The sequence below is a fragment of the Miniopterus natalensis genome, chromosome 8 (genome assembly GCF_054644295.1).
Source record: "Miniopterus natalensis isolate mMinNat1 chromosome 8, mMinNat1.hap1, whole genome shotgun sequence".
Lineage (NCBI taxonomy): Eukaryota > Metazoa > Chordata > Mammalia > Chiroptera > Miniopteridae > Miniopterus > Miniopterus natalensis.
The window spans coordinates 16,438,580-16,454,435 of NC_142088.1; the positions used below are offsets into that span (position 1 = coordinate 16,438,580).

Consider the following 15,856-nt stretch of genomic DNA (forward strand, 5'->3'; position numbering starts at 1 on the left):
TTGCAAAGTTTAACTGCTTTTGGGTTAACATTTATGGAAAGATGCTATGCAGTCCCATGAATGACTGATCCCCACACTCCCTGTCTAATACATAGCTCTGTATAAGGTTTGCTTACTCTTGGCCCCCAAATTCACATTGTTAGTAATTATAAACCTAATAAAATGGACTATCTCCCTCTATACTTACTATATCTTATTTCTCTAATTTGTGTTCAGTGTGAACTGTCATAATTATTGAATCATGTGGATCTAGATAGTTTTCATGGACAAATGTATCAGGGAAAGAAGTTCCAGGAAGGTGGTCAAAGAAAAGAGAAATCCGAAGACAATATGATATTCAGGAAGGGGAACTAAAGTAAATTTCAAGCAAGTAATATCATTGTTTCAAAGCACTGAATATGTGAAAATGTGGGCATCTTTTAAGAAAGTAGCATTTTTAACCAACATGTTCTCAAAATGATCGCAGTGTATACTACTTATGTCTTGCAGATTTACTATCCCCAGCACCAAATGCCAATTAGTTTTTTTTGTAAAATTATTAGGTGTTTAAAATAGTTTTAAATTTTTATTTTGCTATGACATTTAGATATTTTTAATATATTTAATGCATATTATTATTGCTTATTAATGTTCTACATATTATAAAGTTATTGTATATTATAAACATAAATATATAAAATGAGTTAGTTGTATTTAAATTTATTATGTTCATATTTATATTACATTCATTCTTAGATAAGTTTCCCCATTAATTTTTTTGTATGTATTTACTTTATGAAGTTTTGGGTATTTGACCATCAGAATGTATCTTTTTACTGCTCTCAGCACTGTTCTGTGATTTAGTAAAATCTCTAAAAATCAACATGATATGGCTTTTAGCTTTATCACAAGCTGATTTGAAATTGGAATAATTTAGAAATTAACTTCTATTGGCCTAAACTGCCTAATTTCTGATAATTCAGCCATTTTAATTTTTAATATTTATTGTCCAAATTGTCATTGGACAACCAAAGGAGAGTTAACATCTTACTTTTATATGAAATTTAGTGTTATGTAATTCCTATCATTTTCTTTTTCTCGTTACCTGGTTAGCAAGAAATCTCCCCTATTTCCAGTGATTGTGATAAAATGCCCCTGGGGAAAAGGTGTTATCAAACATGGCTGATCTTTAATATCACCATTAATAAACGACAGAAAGAAAATACTGATGTTCTTCTGGAAAAGCCCTTGGAAAATATTGCTGATCAAAAAGCATAAGAGCTACCTCCCCATTTGTGTTATTGAAAATGTTCTCCAATTCCCTAGAGGAATAGTGGCCACCCACTCAAATCTCGGTAACTAAGCCAGATGATGACATTTCAGAGGAAATGGCACCCATTTTTCTGTGTCTATTTTGTTTTGTTTTTCACACTCCAGGGACCTGACAACTGTACAAAGTGCTCCCATTTTAAGGATGGCCCAAACTGTGTGGAAAAATGTCCAGATGGCTTACAGGGGGCAAACAGTTTCATCTTTAAGTATGCTGATCAGGATCGGGAGTGCCACCCATGCCATCCAAACTGCACACAAGGGTAAGCATCCTTACTGACAAGGCTTGTATGTATTGTTAATCCAAAGGCACACTCACCTGCCTTCATCCCTGACAGTCTACAAAATGTGTAGTGTTCTCACACAAAATTCTATTTATCTTTGTATTTAATATATTGACTTTAAAAGAATTCCTTTCTAAGAAAATCATTTAAAGAATCAACTTTATATCTTTTGAAATATTTTTGTTTAACATTTAACCAGAACTATTTTGTTGACACCTTCATGAAGCTGGTGTTGGGTATACTTTGGATGGAGTGTAAAAATTCTTTCAAACTTACTGGAGATTGAAGTTATCAGAAAAGACATGACAGTAATGATTTGAGATATGTGCTTAATAAATCTTTAACAGAGGTTTTCTGTGTTTGTTGCTTTTTTGTTATACCAGTTTAAAGTAAGGTTATCTCTCTTTGGTAAATCTTGCCTTGGATTACTCCATCAACAAAATATAAGCTAAAGTAGTGGTGGCAGAAAAAAACAAAGGAACCTAGTGACATGTGTTTTAATAAAATTATGAGTGCTTTTTTTTGCAAATAATTTTTTTGCAGGTTAACCGGTAACTGAGAATTTTTTTGTTTGATGTTGATCAATTCAAAGTAGGACACGCATTTTTCTTTTTTAAAGAGGATGTCATAAAATGAATAAAAATTCGATTTATCAACTGATAACATTTGAGTAACAAAGGGATATTACAGAAAGAAGAAAAGCACTGGCCTATAAAGGAAATATAATATCAGTTATCTCACAAATCCCAACAACTTTTCCCCCCCAACAAATTATGTTAGTGAGGTCTTTTCTTTTTCTTCCTTCTAGAAGGTGAAAAATTTTTGAATCTAGAGCAGTTTCACATACTCCATCTTCCCTTCTGTCCATAAAACCCCATCTCCGTTGTGCATGCCCACACTCATGTGCACACAAGTACAAACGCATCCCCTTGTTGAGAATATCTTGGTTACTTTATATCTGGCAGAAAAGCATGAGATTCCATAAAGAGATTTTCTGCCAGATTAAGGGCTAGCTGTTAGGGGATATTGGAGAAGTAAGTTAAGCAACATTATCTTCTGCCAGGAGGACATCAATTTGCAGATGCTGCTACAATTTCCTGCAGGTCAAGAAATCAGTTTAAGTCACTCTGTGAAGTGGCAGATCCTCAAAGGTAAAGTCATATCATGCCATTGAAATTCAAATTCAACTCAGAAGAGCTAATACCAACTCATCGGTTTAGACATAAGCATATAGGCTGAGGATACTGAAATAGTCAGAGACTCTGTGCCTCAAGGAAACTAAAAGGAATAAACTGCTCCCTTTGCAAGTTTTTGGCACGCTCGGACTAAGAGTATTTCATGAAGAAACAACTGGTACTGGTACCGCTGGAGCAGAAGCGTCAGCAACCGAAAGAGAAAACTTTGTCGGCTAAAATAATCATCCACAAGAGGGTTTTATTGTTTTGCAGCTAAAATTAAACCAGTAAATTATTTAATATGATGTTGATGTCAACAGCTGTTGCCATTCAAAATGAGGCCTTTTGCTGTTTTTGCAAATCTAATTACAATGAAGCCATTTGGGAAATGAAAGTGAGATCACAGAGCCCTAGTCTGCATGTGTCACTGGTGTGTCTTCCCCTCAGCCCTTTTAAATCATGATTATAAAATAAAAGAGAACATATATCGTGAGGCAGAAGTAGAAGGAGGGACAATGAAGAGATCAGTTTGCCACAGCAACAGAAGTTGGATGTCAGCCAAAAGGGAGTAGGCAGGTATAATAGGGAAAAAATCTTACCAGATCATTTGGGAACTCCCAGTAAATAGAAAGATGTTTTCAAATTCACTGCTACAGAATGATGGGGAGACAGAGTCTGAATTTTGTACTCCTTGGCATCTTCCAAGGTACATGGATTTTGTAATGAGTGACTTAATCCTGGAGGATTTCTGTTTTTCTTTTTATTTAGTTTAGTGCCGTCTTTTTTCTGATAGCCTGCGTATAGTCCAGGTTCACTCACTTCAGGAAAGTTCTGTGGCCCCAGCCACACAACAGAACGTAGAAATTTCAAATTTTCCTAAATTCCCTCTGTACAGTACTGCTGGGAAGCACTGTGCTTTGAGACCTGTCACTGAAGCAATGGAATGCTCTGTGCAGCCTGGGAAGATGACAGGGGCAGTGGCATGATGGGACCGGTGACTATTTTATTCCTAAACGCATGTAATTACTGATCTATTAGGAAGTGCGAGCTCACCAGGCCAGCTCCACTTCGGAAAACAGCTTTTCTTCTATGTGCCAATATTGTGTCAGCTAGATAATTCAAGAACCAAGTTAATGGAAATAGTCTTTCAAGTCACTTTTTTTCTAAAGAAGGAAAGTTCTTACTTTGAATACTGTTTAATGATTTTCTGAAAATGAAATTATCCGTTTAACACCTTAAAAGCACATTTACTACTCTAAAAGTACATTAGATAATATTGGCTCTAATATGCTCTTTTGATACTTTTTTAAAATAGGTTATCCATTTAGCACCTATCAGGAGATTCTCACTAACATTCCTAGAGGGGGAACAAAATTAGGTTGTCTCTTTTTGTCTTGACTAAAAAACTTTTATTTTAGCAGCTACTGGTGATAGCTAAGTTCAGAAATGGGCAAGACACAGCTCTGGACCACTAGGAAGTCACAGTCCAGTGACATTTTATTCTTACAGTTTAAATCCTTCTATTAGAGATCCTTGCCCACATTTTGAAATGATGAGGAAGAATGTAAAACTTAGGAATGATTTTCATACTTGAAATCAGCAAGATAGAAATCTTTAAAGAGGACTTGTAAACTAAATTTACTATGTAATTAAATGACCATAAGGGCAGGGATTATAGTTTCCTCACTAGCGCCACTCAAGTCCATGATAAATGTCAACTTAATTTTGATTGTTAGACGTGGACTGGGATATTTATTTTTCATAAGACATCTTTTAAAAACTTTATTAAATGTGTATTAATATTAGAATCATGATTTTATATTATTAAATTTCCTCTATGCCATAATGTTTTGTCAATTCTTTTTTATATTTTTAAATTTATTTTGTGAAATAATTTACATTAATAGAGAGAAGGAAAGAAGGGCTGTTTGTGGAATTATTGTCCACACTATTTTAATTGAAATCTTTAAATATTCCTCCATTTTCATTTCACAGTTTGGAGATTATTTGACATTATCTCAACTATGTTACTGGCAAATATTAAACAGCTGAATATTTGAAGTTCTGATACTTTATAATAAATTACATTGATATATTACAATTTCTCTTTCTGATCTTCCCATAGTGTCCTCCTTTAGAACACTAATTCTGTTGAAAGTTGTATTACTCTGTACCCTCATTCAGTCTCTTATTTGAGACTGACTCCTCAAAAGTTTATTTTCATTATTCTGTGATCTTGTTGAATTAATATAAATTATATGTGCTAAATAGTTGCTTCTATAAAGTACAGAATTGAAATAGATTATACCTCTTTACAGACACTGTGACTTGTATTTAGAAAGGATAGTACCATTGCAGCCACACCCTCACTCATTTCTGTCTTCCATTGTTTCTTTTATCCTTAGCTTATAAATATGTGTCAGTCTCAAGTATCCTACAAATATCCTACACAATTCTCTCAACAAATCTTCCTCAACACACACCCTGCCCCTTCATTCCCTCCCTTTCCTTTCCCCTTGCCTCTGTCTTCAATTTGTTTCTCAGCTCACAACAATCTAAATTCTAGTGACAATGATGCCTGAAATACTCTCAGTAGTTCTTATTTTGCTAGACCTCTCGTTGCATTGGACACTGATGACCACCCTGCTTCCTGAAGTTCACTTCTGATTGGGCCTCAAGGATGCTGCAATTCATTCATTTCACTCGATTGTCTTTCCCCATGCTTCTGGCATGAGCTCATCGTATGTCATTTACTGACTAGTTGTTGGGGTTCCTTGGGTTTCAGTCCTAGTCTGTGTTTTTCTCACTTCATAGATTCTTCTTCAGCCATCTCATTCACTTACATGATTTCAGTTTGCTCCTGTGTGCTGTTGCAAAATTGATTATTACACTGTGCCCTCTGCTTAAGCCCCCACCCTCCAGCCACAAATTCATTTTCCAGCTGCTGAGGAGCATTTCCTGCTGGATTGTAGAACAACCACACTAAGTTCTAGATACACAAACCTGAAATCAGCAACTCCTCCTGCCCCACACACCCAAGGTAAAGATTACCCTCCCCTTGCATTCTCTCACTAATGATATCACTAGTCTCAAAGTTAGAAATATGAGTCATTCTTAACTCTTTCTTCCACTTTCATCATCAAATCAGCCATTAACTTCTCTTTTTCCCCTATAACTGCTAAGATATTTTTGGAATCCATCCCTTTGCCTCTATCCTAGGTACCATTTTCCTAGTTTAGTCCATCATCTCTTGAATGGACTAAAACATTCTCTGTGCCAACCAAGTCTTCCTGGCTTCCAACTGACCAGCCTCCACACAGAGATATATGTAAAACACAAGCCAGGCATTTCACTACTTCGTTGAAACCCTCAGGTGGTTTTCCATTAAGTTTGGGCCTGGCAAACAGTCTTCAAGTTCTGGCTCCTATCTCATGCTCTAGTTTCTTCTTTTCCCTGTCCCTGTTGCCTCATCTGTCTCCTTCATTAAATTGTGAACTCATTTAAAATAGGCAAATATCTAATTCATCTTTTTTTTTTCTTTTTTTTTTTTTTTAATCTCCAGCTCCTAGAACAGTAGCGACACTGAGTAGGCATGCAACACAGTTTTGTCTTAATGAATGAATGATTTTTCATTATTTACACTTTCTCCTTAAGTTTAATTTCACTTTGAAATATTTTTATTTTTATTTTTCAAAGGTTATTATAAAGCCATAGATTACAAACTAACCATAGCTTTCAGATTCTCACTTGAAAATAAGTAGACTATTAATTCTCCGAAATGACAGTATTGTATATTTTAAAATAACATTTTGAGGAAGATATAATAGGAACCTAGAAAAAAGAAGTTCTTCAGAATAGAATAAAAAGAAGACCATAATAAGACAATTTGAAAAATTTGTAGTAGTTAATTTTCCATTTTTAGAAAATGCTTTAATTATAGATTGTGGTATCAATTCAAAACTATGCAACCTAGTTATTTATAATACTTTTTACATGCACCTGTATGTTAAAAAATTTTCCCATGCACCTATATGTTAAAAAATTTTCTGACCTCTCAAAAACAATCCTCAAGACAAAAACAAACCAATTCCACTTTTTCACCTAGTATGAATGTTATATTTTTGAAGCAGGAAAATAGTTACTTAATTACTATTGGGCTTAGTTATAATAGTTCACCAATGAGTAGTTATTGAAAGATACAATGGACAGTCTGGCCTTATGCATGATATGTTTTTTATTCATTTTATAGGGATTTTAACATTAGCTTCTTTTTCTGTTTAAGAAATTTTAGTTTGGAAAAAGCCATTTTAATTACCAGCAGAATTAGAAAGTTCTATAAGTCATAGCTGTAGGAGGAATCTTGATAATGCACTGGAGCTATGTCTTTGATGGGGAAAAACAGAAAGAAGCAATTCAAGTACATTGGAAGATGGAAAAATAATATGCCTAGAATACCTCAAAATGAAATTTTAGGGCCTGAACATCTGAATTTGGTGTACTTATATTACTTCACTTAAATGTTAATCTCCATGGATTTTTCAGTTACCTGGGTCTGAACTTATTCATTTCCTTGGAGAGGATTAATTTATTTGTTATTGTGTAAGTTAAATATTTTGGCAGTTTAAAACCTGTTTTTGTTTGCCTGTTATGGCACTGCTCTTTTAAAAGCGGGTGTCGAGATAAACTGCAGTATGGTGAAACAAGTTAATTTGCTTTTTAAATGAATTCATGTTTAAAGATAAGTATGTTTTAAAGACAGCCACAACCAAGGGATGGGATAATGTGATTATGTAAAGTGTCTATGAGAATAGCAATAAAGAATGTTAACTCACTTTCTGCCAAAATCAATCTTTAATGAGTATTAAGCGTCGGGTTATTATATTATATTGAATAGTTCCTGTTTCCTTTTCTATTGATTTTGTTTTTTACATAAATTGAAGAGCTTTTAGAGGAAACGGTATACATGAAACCCTTATAGCCATTGAAATATCAAAGTTATTCACCAAGACATATAATCATGAATGATGCAGATGAACTGAAAGAATTAGAAATGAGCAATCTGTGTTTGGGAGTTATCCGCGAAGCAGAGTAAAATGTTGTTTTCTGTGGATATGTTTCTTCGCATTCCACTTGGGCGGTATTTGCAATTTATTTCTGGGTATCCATCAGCAATAATCTTCTTACTGCCTTTAAATTCATGGTGTTCCAGAATTGCCTAATAACTATAATTAAGAGTGTGATACAATTGGTATTTATCTTATTGATTCTTTAAATGACTAATTTTTTTCCTTGTATTTTTAAAATTTGGATCTTCTGCAGGTGCATAGGCTCAAGTATTGAAGACTGCATCGGCCTGATGGATAGGTACTTGGTGTGCTTGTTCCCCATGTGCTTCCTGGAGGCTCCGTGTGAGCACTGGCGCATGTGTGTGCATGTCACTGTGAATGGAGAATGATGTTTTCTGTTCTGTAATTGCCTGCAGGTGTAGCGGTCCCACTAGTCATGACTGCATTTACTACCCTTGGACGGGCCATTCCACCCTACCACAACATGCTAGGTAACATCTACCATGTTTCCATTTTGCCACTCAAATCCCTTCCCAATGATCATGGGTGAAAAGTACTAACCAGTTGGGTGAAACTTATAATATGTTAAATTGGGGAGTTAGGAAGTGGCATATAGCACTTTACTTTCCAAGCCACATTTCTTGCTGCTCCTCACTCCATTGATTATGACTTTAGAATCCAAATTAGTAATATCATTATTCTTAATGTTGTACGAGTAAATGAAATTAAATAATTTTGAATTAAGCTAGAACTTTAATAGAATATTTTATCTTTAATTCTACGGATGATTTTGAAAAGAAATATTTTAAGAGAGAAATTTGCAAAAGTTGATGTGTTTTTGTAAAAGGTTTTTGTAAAATATTTGATTCAACTTCTGATTTTATATTATTTTGAACTGGTTGGTATATGCTCTAAGTATCAGAATTGCCATAGACTAAAGGCAATAAAGAAAATATTTTGTGCACATAAAAGTACAAGCTGGAATTTCAAAACAAAATATGTCACTCACATTCATACAAAAACCTAAGTGTGAATGTAGTGGCTTCATTCAAAATCACCTGCAGTTGGAAATTGCACCGGTGTCCTTCAGCTGTGGTGTATCCATACATTGTAACACTGCTCAGCAAAAGAAAGGAAGTAACTGTTCACATACACGAGCATAGATGGATCTCAAAAATACTGTGCTAAACGAAAGAAGCTATACTTAAAAGAATGCATACCATATGATTCTATTTATATGGCATTCTGAAAAACACAAAACTGTAGGCACAGAAGACGGACCAGTGTTGCCAAAGGCTTGGGTGGTGAAGCATGGGCTTGACCACAGAAGGGCACAAGGAAATCTGGGGGGTGATGAAACTGTTCTGCATCTTGATGGTGATGGTTGCACAAGTGTATGTGCTTGTCAAAAGTCAGGGTTCAGAACATTTAAAAGGATGAATTTTACTGTATATAAATTATACCTCAATAAATTTCACTTTCAAAACTCATATTTAGGAAAATAATGATTTGACAATGTTATATAGACATATTACTAGCTTTCTTTATGAAACGTTTATTCTATCATTTGGAAGAGAGAGCAGTGATAAATTACAATTAGCAAAATGAGTTTTTGATGACTTGTTTTTTATTGTTTTTTAATTTAAACATTTTTTAAACTTACTGATTGATTTTAGAAAGAGAGAGGAAGGAGGGGAAGAGAGAGAAAGAGAAAGACAGACAGACAGACATCAATTTGCTGTCCCACTTATTTATACTTCCGTTGGTTGTTTCTTGTATGCGCCCTGACCAGGGATCAAAGCGGCAACCCTGGTGTATTAGGACAGCACTCAAACCAACTGAGCTTTTTGGCCTGAACAACTTACGGTTTTTTAATGCAAACCATTGTGTTGAAATATATATAGTGTAAAAGTATGTAAAATATAAGTGTAAACCTCAGTGAATTTCTTCAAGTGCAACATTTGTGTAACCATCAGGCAGGTCAAGAAGAAACACAATAGTATCAGAACCAGAAACCCCCTTGTGCCCATTGCAAGGGTAACAACCACTGTCCTGAACATTAACACCATAAGGTCATTTCCCTGTTTCTGTACTTTATATAAATTATATAAATTGAATCATTGTATGTACTTTTTGCATCTGGCTTCTTTTTCTAAATATTATATTTATGAGATTCATTTATGTCATTCAATTCAGTCATAGTTTTTAGATTTATATGGTGTTTTGCCTTTTTTAAAGCAATTGATATGTCTTACTAATGTTATTTTTTAAGTGATATGTCTTACTAATGTTATTTTTTAATGAAATAAATAGACAAATTCTAAAAAGAAAGAATGTGGTAGAGTTCAGTGATGCATACAATAGTGGTACTTTGGCACTTGGGCACAATCAAGACTAGTTTGTAACAGTTGTTTAGAGCAAGGCCAAAATAATGGGGGGAAATCAACACATATGAGAGAGAGAAAGAGAGTGGGAGGGGAGGGAGAGAGAGAGGAAGAGGGACAGGGAAAGAGAAGGAGAGAGAGAGAGCACCCCTGTACCCCAGACCCAAAGTGAAGTTTTATAAGCCAAGGTTTATTTTAGGTTGGAATGGAACTATATTCATGAAATACTTTTTCTGCCTTGAGCCTTTGAGTCACTTTACTATAACTTTGAAGGGTGTTCTCACATTTGTTTTGATGATTTTTAACATAATTATTTTAACCAACTACTGAGAGGCAATATAATATGGTGATTAAGTGTGCTGTCTTTGGAATCAGATTTTCTGAGGTCAGAGCCAGGCTCTACCATTTTTTAGATGTATGACCTTGGCTAAGGACCTTAATTTATCTGAACCTCACTTTCTTTATGTATAAAATAGGAATATTATTAATAAATTGGTTATGAAGATTGAATGAATCACTAGAAGAGTGCTTGGAACAGATAAATCACTCAATATATGTTATTTATTATTTTTCTATATATCAGGAATTTTAAATGTTGGTGATGGGGAAAACACCTCCCAGGGGGAGGAGAAAAGTACCTCAGAGTCACCCAGGAAGCTTTTACTTGTACCTCTACCCCTCTGATGGGTTCTTTGAAGGAAAGGAAGTCATTTCTTTCTTCAATTTGAGAATCACTGTCATAATGAGAGCCACAGGTACCAATGGCAGTAGGTCCCAGGCAGAGGCATATACAGAGACAGAGAAGAGATTAAAGCCATGGCAATAGACCACTTGTGGTTTTCAATGCTATAATTAGGTTATATAACTTAAACTCAGAGTGTCTTGTCAACATATAAAACATAAAAACTATAGAGAGTATGCCAAACTGATGACATGTCAGGAAGCAAGACCTCAAATGCTCTGGAGAATCACAGTTTTACTGTTCCTTTTATGCATTTGGAATTAAGGAACATAAGGATTTCATGAAGGGGGAGAAAGCAAGGTACAGGGTAGTCAACAAGATTATGTGTTCCCTTAAGGGTAGTTAAGCCTCTGAGGGGTCTGAAAAAGAGGTTTACTCAGATCTTTCAAAGGTGTGTCAACCTCCATGCACAAGAACAAGGGACAGGGCTTGCTTAAGGCTAAATAAAGCTTTTATAGGCCTGGGGGGTGACTACCCACCAGGACCTGCTGGGTTAGGAATTTATGATCAGATCAACCTGTGAGGTTACTTTTGGTCAGATTTATTACAGAGCCTCTTTTTTTGTTCATAATATCTTATTATAGATTTAGTATTTCCAACATTTAAACAAAGGTGATTTGGGAATTTTCAATCCTACTACTTGCCTGGGTTCCCAGGTCATTCCCTATAGTCTCAGATTAATACAATAAATCAGATTAGCTTTGTCAAAAATAGATAACCATGAGCAATAACAGAGGACAGATAGTCCAGGTCAGCCTGTCATTCCTGTGAAAAGTCACCTGTACACCTTTGTACAGATAAAGTGCAGGGTTCTTGAGTATGAAATTCGGGTTTCAAGTATTGGCTCTAGCATGTTTCGTATCTGTAAAATGAGATGATAATGGTAATTTTTAAAATGGGAATTCTTATACCTTGTAAGACTGGTGTTAGGATTAAATGAGATAATGCACAGGAGCCATTAAATAGTATATGTGCACTGGTGGTAATTAAGTCTCTAGCTGAAACACTGGAAAAATAATGTTTTGTGAAATTTCATGAGATTGCATTCTATTTTTATACATCAGTATGGCATAAATTCAATAGTTTAGTGACTATAGAATTGACATATATAATTTCTCAGGTTTTAAGCATTTAAATTTTGTATGATACTTTTATATATAATGAGCTCAAAAAATTCATAGTAGATAGCTAACTACTCCTTTTAGAAAACTTTTGACATATTTAATTAATACCTATGTTAAAACTCAATACCTGTTTTAGGCTTAAATTTATAGCAAACATACTCTGTTCTTCAGTTGTATTGACTTGTCAGAATTGACTTGTCAGGGCCATTTATAAGGCAGTTTGGGATTTCCATGAAAGATTGAGCATGCACACTTTGGAAGAGTGTTTATGACCATGGGGAATTTTGACACAGGTTGAATGAAAAGCACAAGTAACAACCAGCCCCTTTTTCAGGTCCCCGATACCGCAGAAAATGTTTACCTCTCTGAAATGGGGTGGGTACACTCTAATTGAAAGCAGGGGACTAATCAAGTAATATTATGGGTCATTTACCTCTTCATAAATTCCATAATAGTTTTTTTTAAAGCTTTTGTCTTAATTAATTAAAGTGGATCTTACCTAAAGGAGGGCAAACAGCATGATGGAAAATAATAGCTTTACGTTTCATAAACCATGTTCTAACTGGGAGATTATCCAAATGCCTAGTTTTCTTTTCAGTTGCAGAAAATTTTTAGTTGCAGGAAATTACATTCCGCGTGTCACTGTGGGCGTTTTGAAATATTTAGAGTTCCTACTCCCTCCTGCCCCTCTATGCTGTTTCTGAAACCAGCAGGAGGAAAGATTGAAGATTTAAATGAAAACAGGTGAAATGTTTCCAATCTTGATGGACTTGCCATTTCTAAGCAGTGCTGTTCTTTCCCAAGCCTGCAATTTGCGAATTGGTTTCCACACTCCATTTACGTTCCGGGAGCTGCTGGAATTTCTTCCAGGAAGATTGGATGGTACAGAAGAGAATGTTGTTGTTTCTTTACCCGTAGCCTCCTAGCATATAGCACTTACAATGAAAACAATACTTGATATTGTAGAGCTTCTCCATGCTTTCCTCATCTGAATTATATGCCTAAAGAATAGAATTTATCTTTGATGGACTTTCTTTCCCATCGAGAATCTTATGAAGAAATATGTTCAACAAGTTTTTATGTTTTGCTTTTTAGGTGCTCTTTATGTTACCTTGCACAATGCTATTTTTATATAGATTCTAATAGAACAAAGCAATTGAAAACAAAACAAAAACCAAAGCATTAGATTCTTTTTTAACTTAGTTTCTTTATCAAATATATATCCAATTTTTTTTTTATAATCTTAGTTTCTTATTTCATTAGGGCCTAAATTTATTAATCTCAACAAGCAAAGGCTCTATTGGTAAAATAATTTTTTGTTAGCCATCCAAAATGTAAACTAATAATTTTTTTAAGTTTGTGACAGAAATTATGAAAACTGTTACCTCTACCTGTTCAGGCATTTTTTTGTCTAGCTATTTGGTCCAATTCAATTAATCTAGATATTTCGCAATATGAAATAGGTAATTGAATTCAGTTGTACTCTCTCAATCTCGTACGGGCAGATATTGGAAACGTTTTGTATGCCTGTCACGTTTTAATGCCTATGTCACACTTTTACTTTATGGTAGTAGAATGGTTATTACCTAGCGTTCAGCGGTGTGACCCATGTGTGACGTCTGAGAGAGATGATGTGACATTCCTGGCATAACTTTCACCAATGGCACAATCTTTTTTCGTTGTTGGTTTTGCCCTCAAGGAACTCAGTTCATAATTTATGTCTGAATCAAATGGTCAAAATTGCCCATAGATACCTTAGATGAGTGACAGTTGGGTTATGAACTCTTTAAGTCCAATAAATAAAAGTACACAGGCTTTTTAATATAAGTCTATCCTCAGTCCACTGCATTCTGTATATTAAATTTACTTTTGAATTAGAGTTTGAAGAGGTAAAGGAAACTGTGAGTTTCTTCTTTGTCAGCTGTTTTGTGCTCCATGCTTTCAGCACACCTAAAATACAGAAATTATCCAAGAATTATAGGGCAAGAGTAAAACATCTCAACTCAGTTGTTAATTACTCTTCATACAGTTAAAGTGGTCACTTCATACAAAAGTATTTAGTGGCACAAGGTTGTGTGAGTGGCCTTATGATGATAACAAAATGCTCACACATTGTTACCAAAGCTTTCAGACTCCCAGAAACATTAATATTATACTCAAACCCACTGGCTGTGAAAATGTGATCAGAAGTCATACTTATTGTTGAAAGTCAAAAGACACTGTTAAGAGCATTGACTTTAGGCCTATAATAGGAAATCTAAAGATAACATTATTGAACTAGGGAAATGTTGATTATACTGGTTAAGGGTCAGACCAAAAATTCAATGAGTTGAGTGAGCCATTATGAATATTTTACATTTCTACCCCCCAAGCATCTTTCTATGGTATAGAAATTATAGTGTTTATTATTATGATTAATTTCTGAATTGGAAAGATGTCAGGACTGCTTACACTCTATTATCTTGAAACACCTTAGGCTTCATTGAAATTTGTTACTGACAATCTAATGTCTTTTATTAAAAATAAAAGCAAAAAATGTGAAAGATATTTTTGAAGTCTTTGCTTCTCTTTTTAGACAGATATTTAGAGTTTTTAAAAAATTTTGCATGTGCTTTTCCAAAATTTGATCTCTAGCATTATTTTTTTATAAAGTATAATTTAGAGGTACAAGTATATCATCAGTATTACTCAGGATTTTTTACTAGCATTTTAGTAGATTCGAAATATTAAATTTTATCTCATAACATTTTATTTTTAACCTACAAATTTTTTTATGGCTTTTCCATGTATTTACAAGTGTAGTGAGTCTTCCCCAAGGGTGTTCTAAACCTGCTCTGTTCTATGTGTTGACCACTAGCTACATGTGGACATTGAGCACTTTATCTGTGGCTAAAACAAATTGAGATATGCTCTAATTGTTAAAAGTACACTGCATTTCAACAACATAGTATGAAAAAAGAGAATGCAAAATATCTCATTAAGCTTTTTTTGTATTGATTGCATGCTGAGATGCTAATAATTTGGGTATATGGGATTAAATAAAATATTATTTTAATGAATTGTATCTTTTTCAAATATGTCCACTAGAGTATCTTAAATAATATATTGGTTTGCATTATGTCTCTGTTAAACAGTACTACTCTAGAGTGGTCATCATAAAACTTTGACTACTCTTACCAATGAAAATTTTTTTATCACACACATCTATGCAGTTATATAAATAGAATTTATGATAGATATTTTAAATGATGAAATAAAAATTTAATGTAAATATAAATTACAATACTTTTTTTTTTTTTTTTTTTTTGCTTTCCCACTTTGGAGGTCTCAGATTTTGATTCTAGAATGTCATATATGGATGGAGAGATAGTAGACTTTTGTCTTATGAATGATATTTTGGTAACAGTTTTACGCACAAGAACGGTGAAGGGGACTCTTTTGTATATTCACATAAGGGTTTAATTTTGCATCTTCAATAGGTGACAGATGGGATGAGTCAGACAGAGCCAAGGAAAAACATCTGTTTGCCTAACCCCATTGTCTATACCTGTACATTTATATGTCTACATGGGTTTTATAAATTTCCAGAAGAGAAGACTAAAATATGATAATTTGAGTCTGTGTTTAGAATTTCTGGTATTGCCTACTCTTCAAATTAAAAATTACTCAAAGATTTGGAATTATGTAGTACAGACTCTTAAAATTATGTTTTATAGCCAATATTTCTATTAAAATATAATTTCAATTTTTATGTCACAAATGAAAACTATACA

General features: G+C 34.1%; 1 protein-coding gene across 1 annotated transcript in view; it reads left to right on the forward strand.

Annotated features, from left to right (window-relative positions):
• The window catches only part of ERBB4 (erb-b2 receptor tyrosine kinase 4), a 796,211-nt gene that overhangs the window by 590,558 nt on the left and 189,797 nt on the right, over positions 1-15,856 (forward strand). The window contains exons 15-16 of the mRNA XM_016196749.2: positions 1,417-1,571; positions 8,250-8,324. Of these exons, the coding sequence (XP_016052235.2) occupies positions 1,417-1,571; positions 8,250-8,324 (230 nt within the window). The remainder of the gene's footprint in view (positions 1-1,416; positions 1,572-8,249; positions 8,325-15,856) is intronic.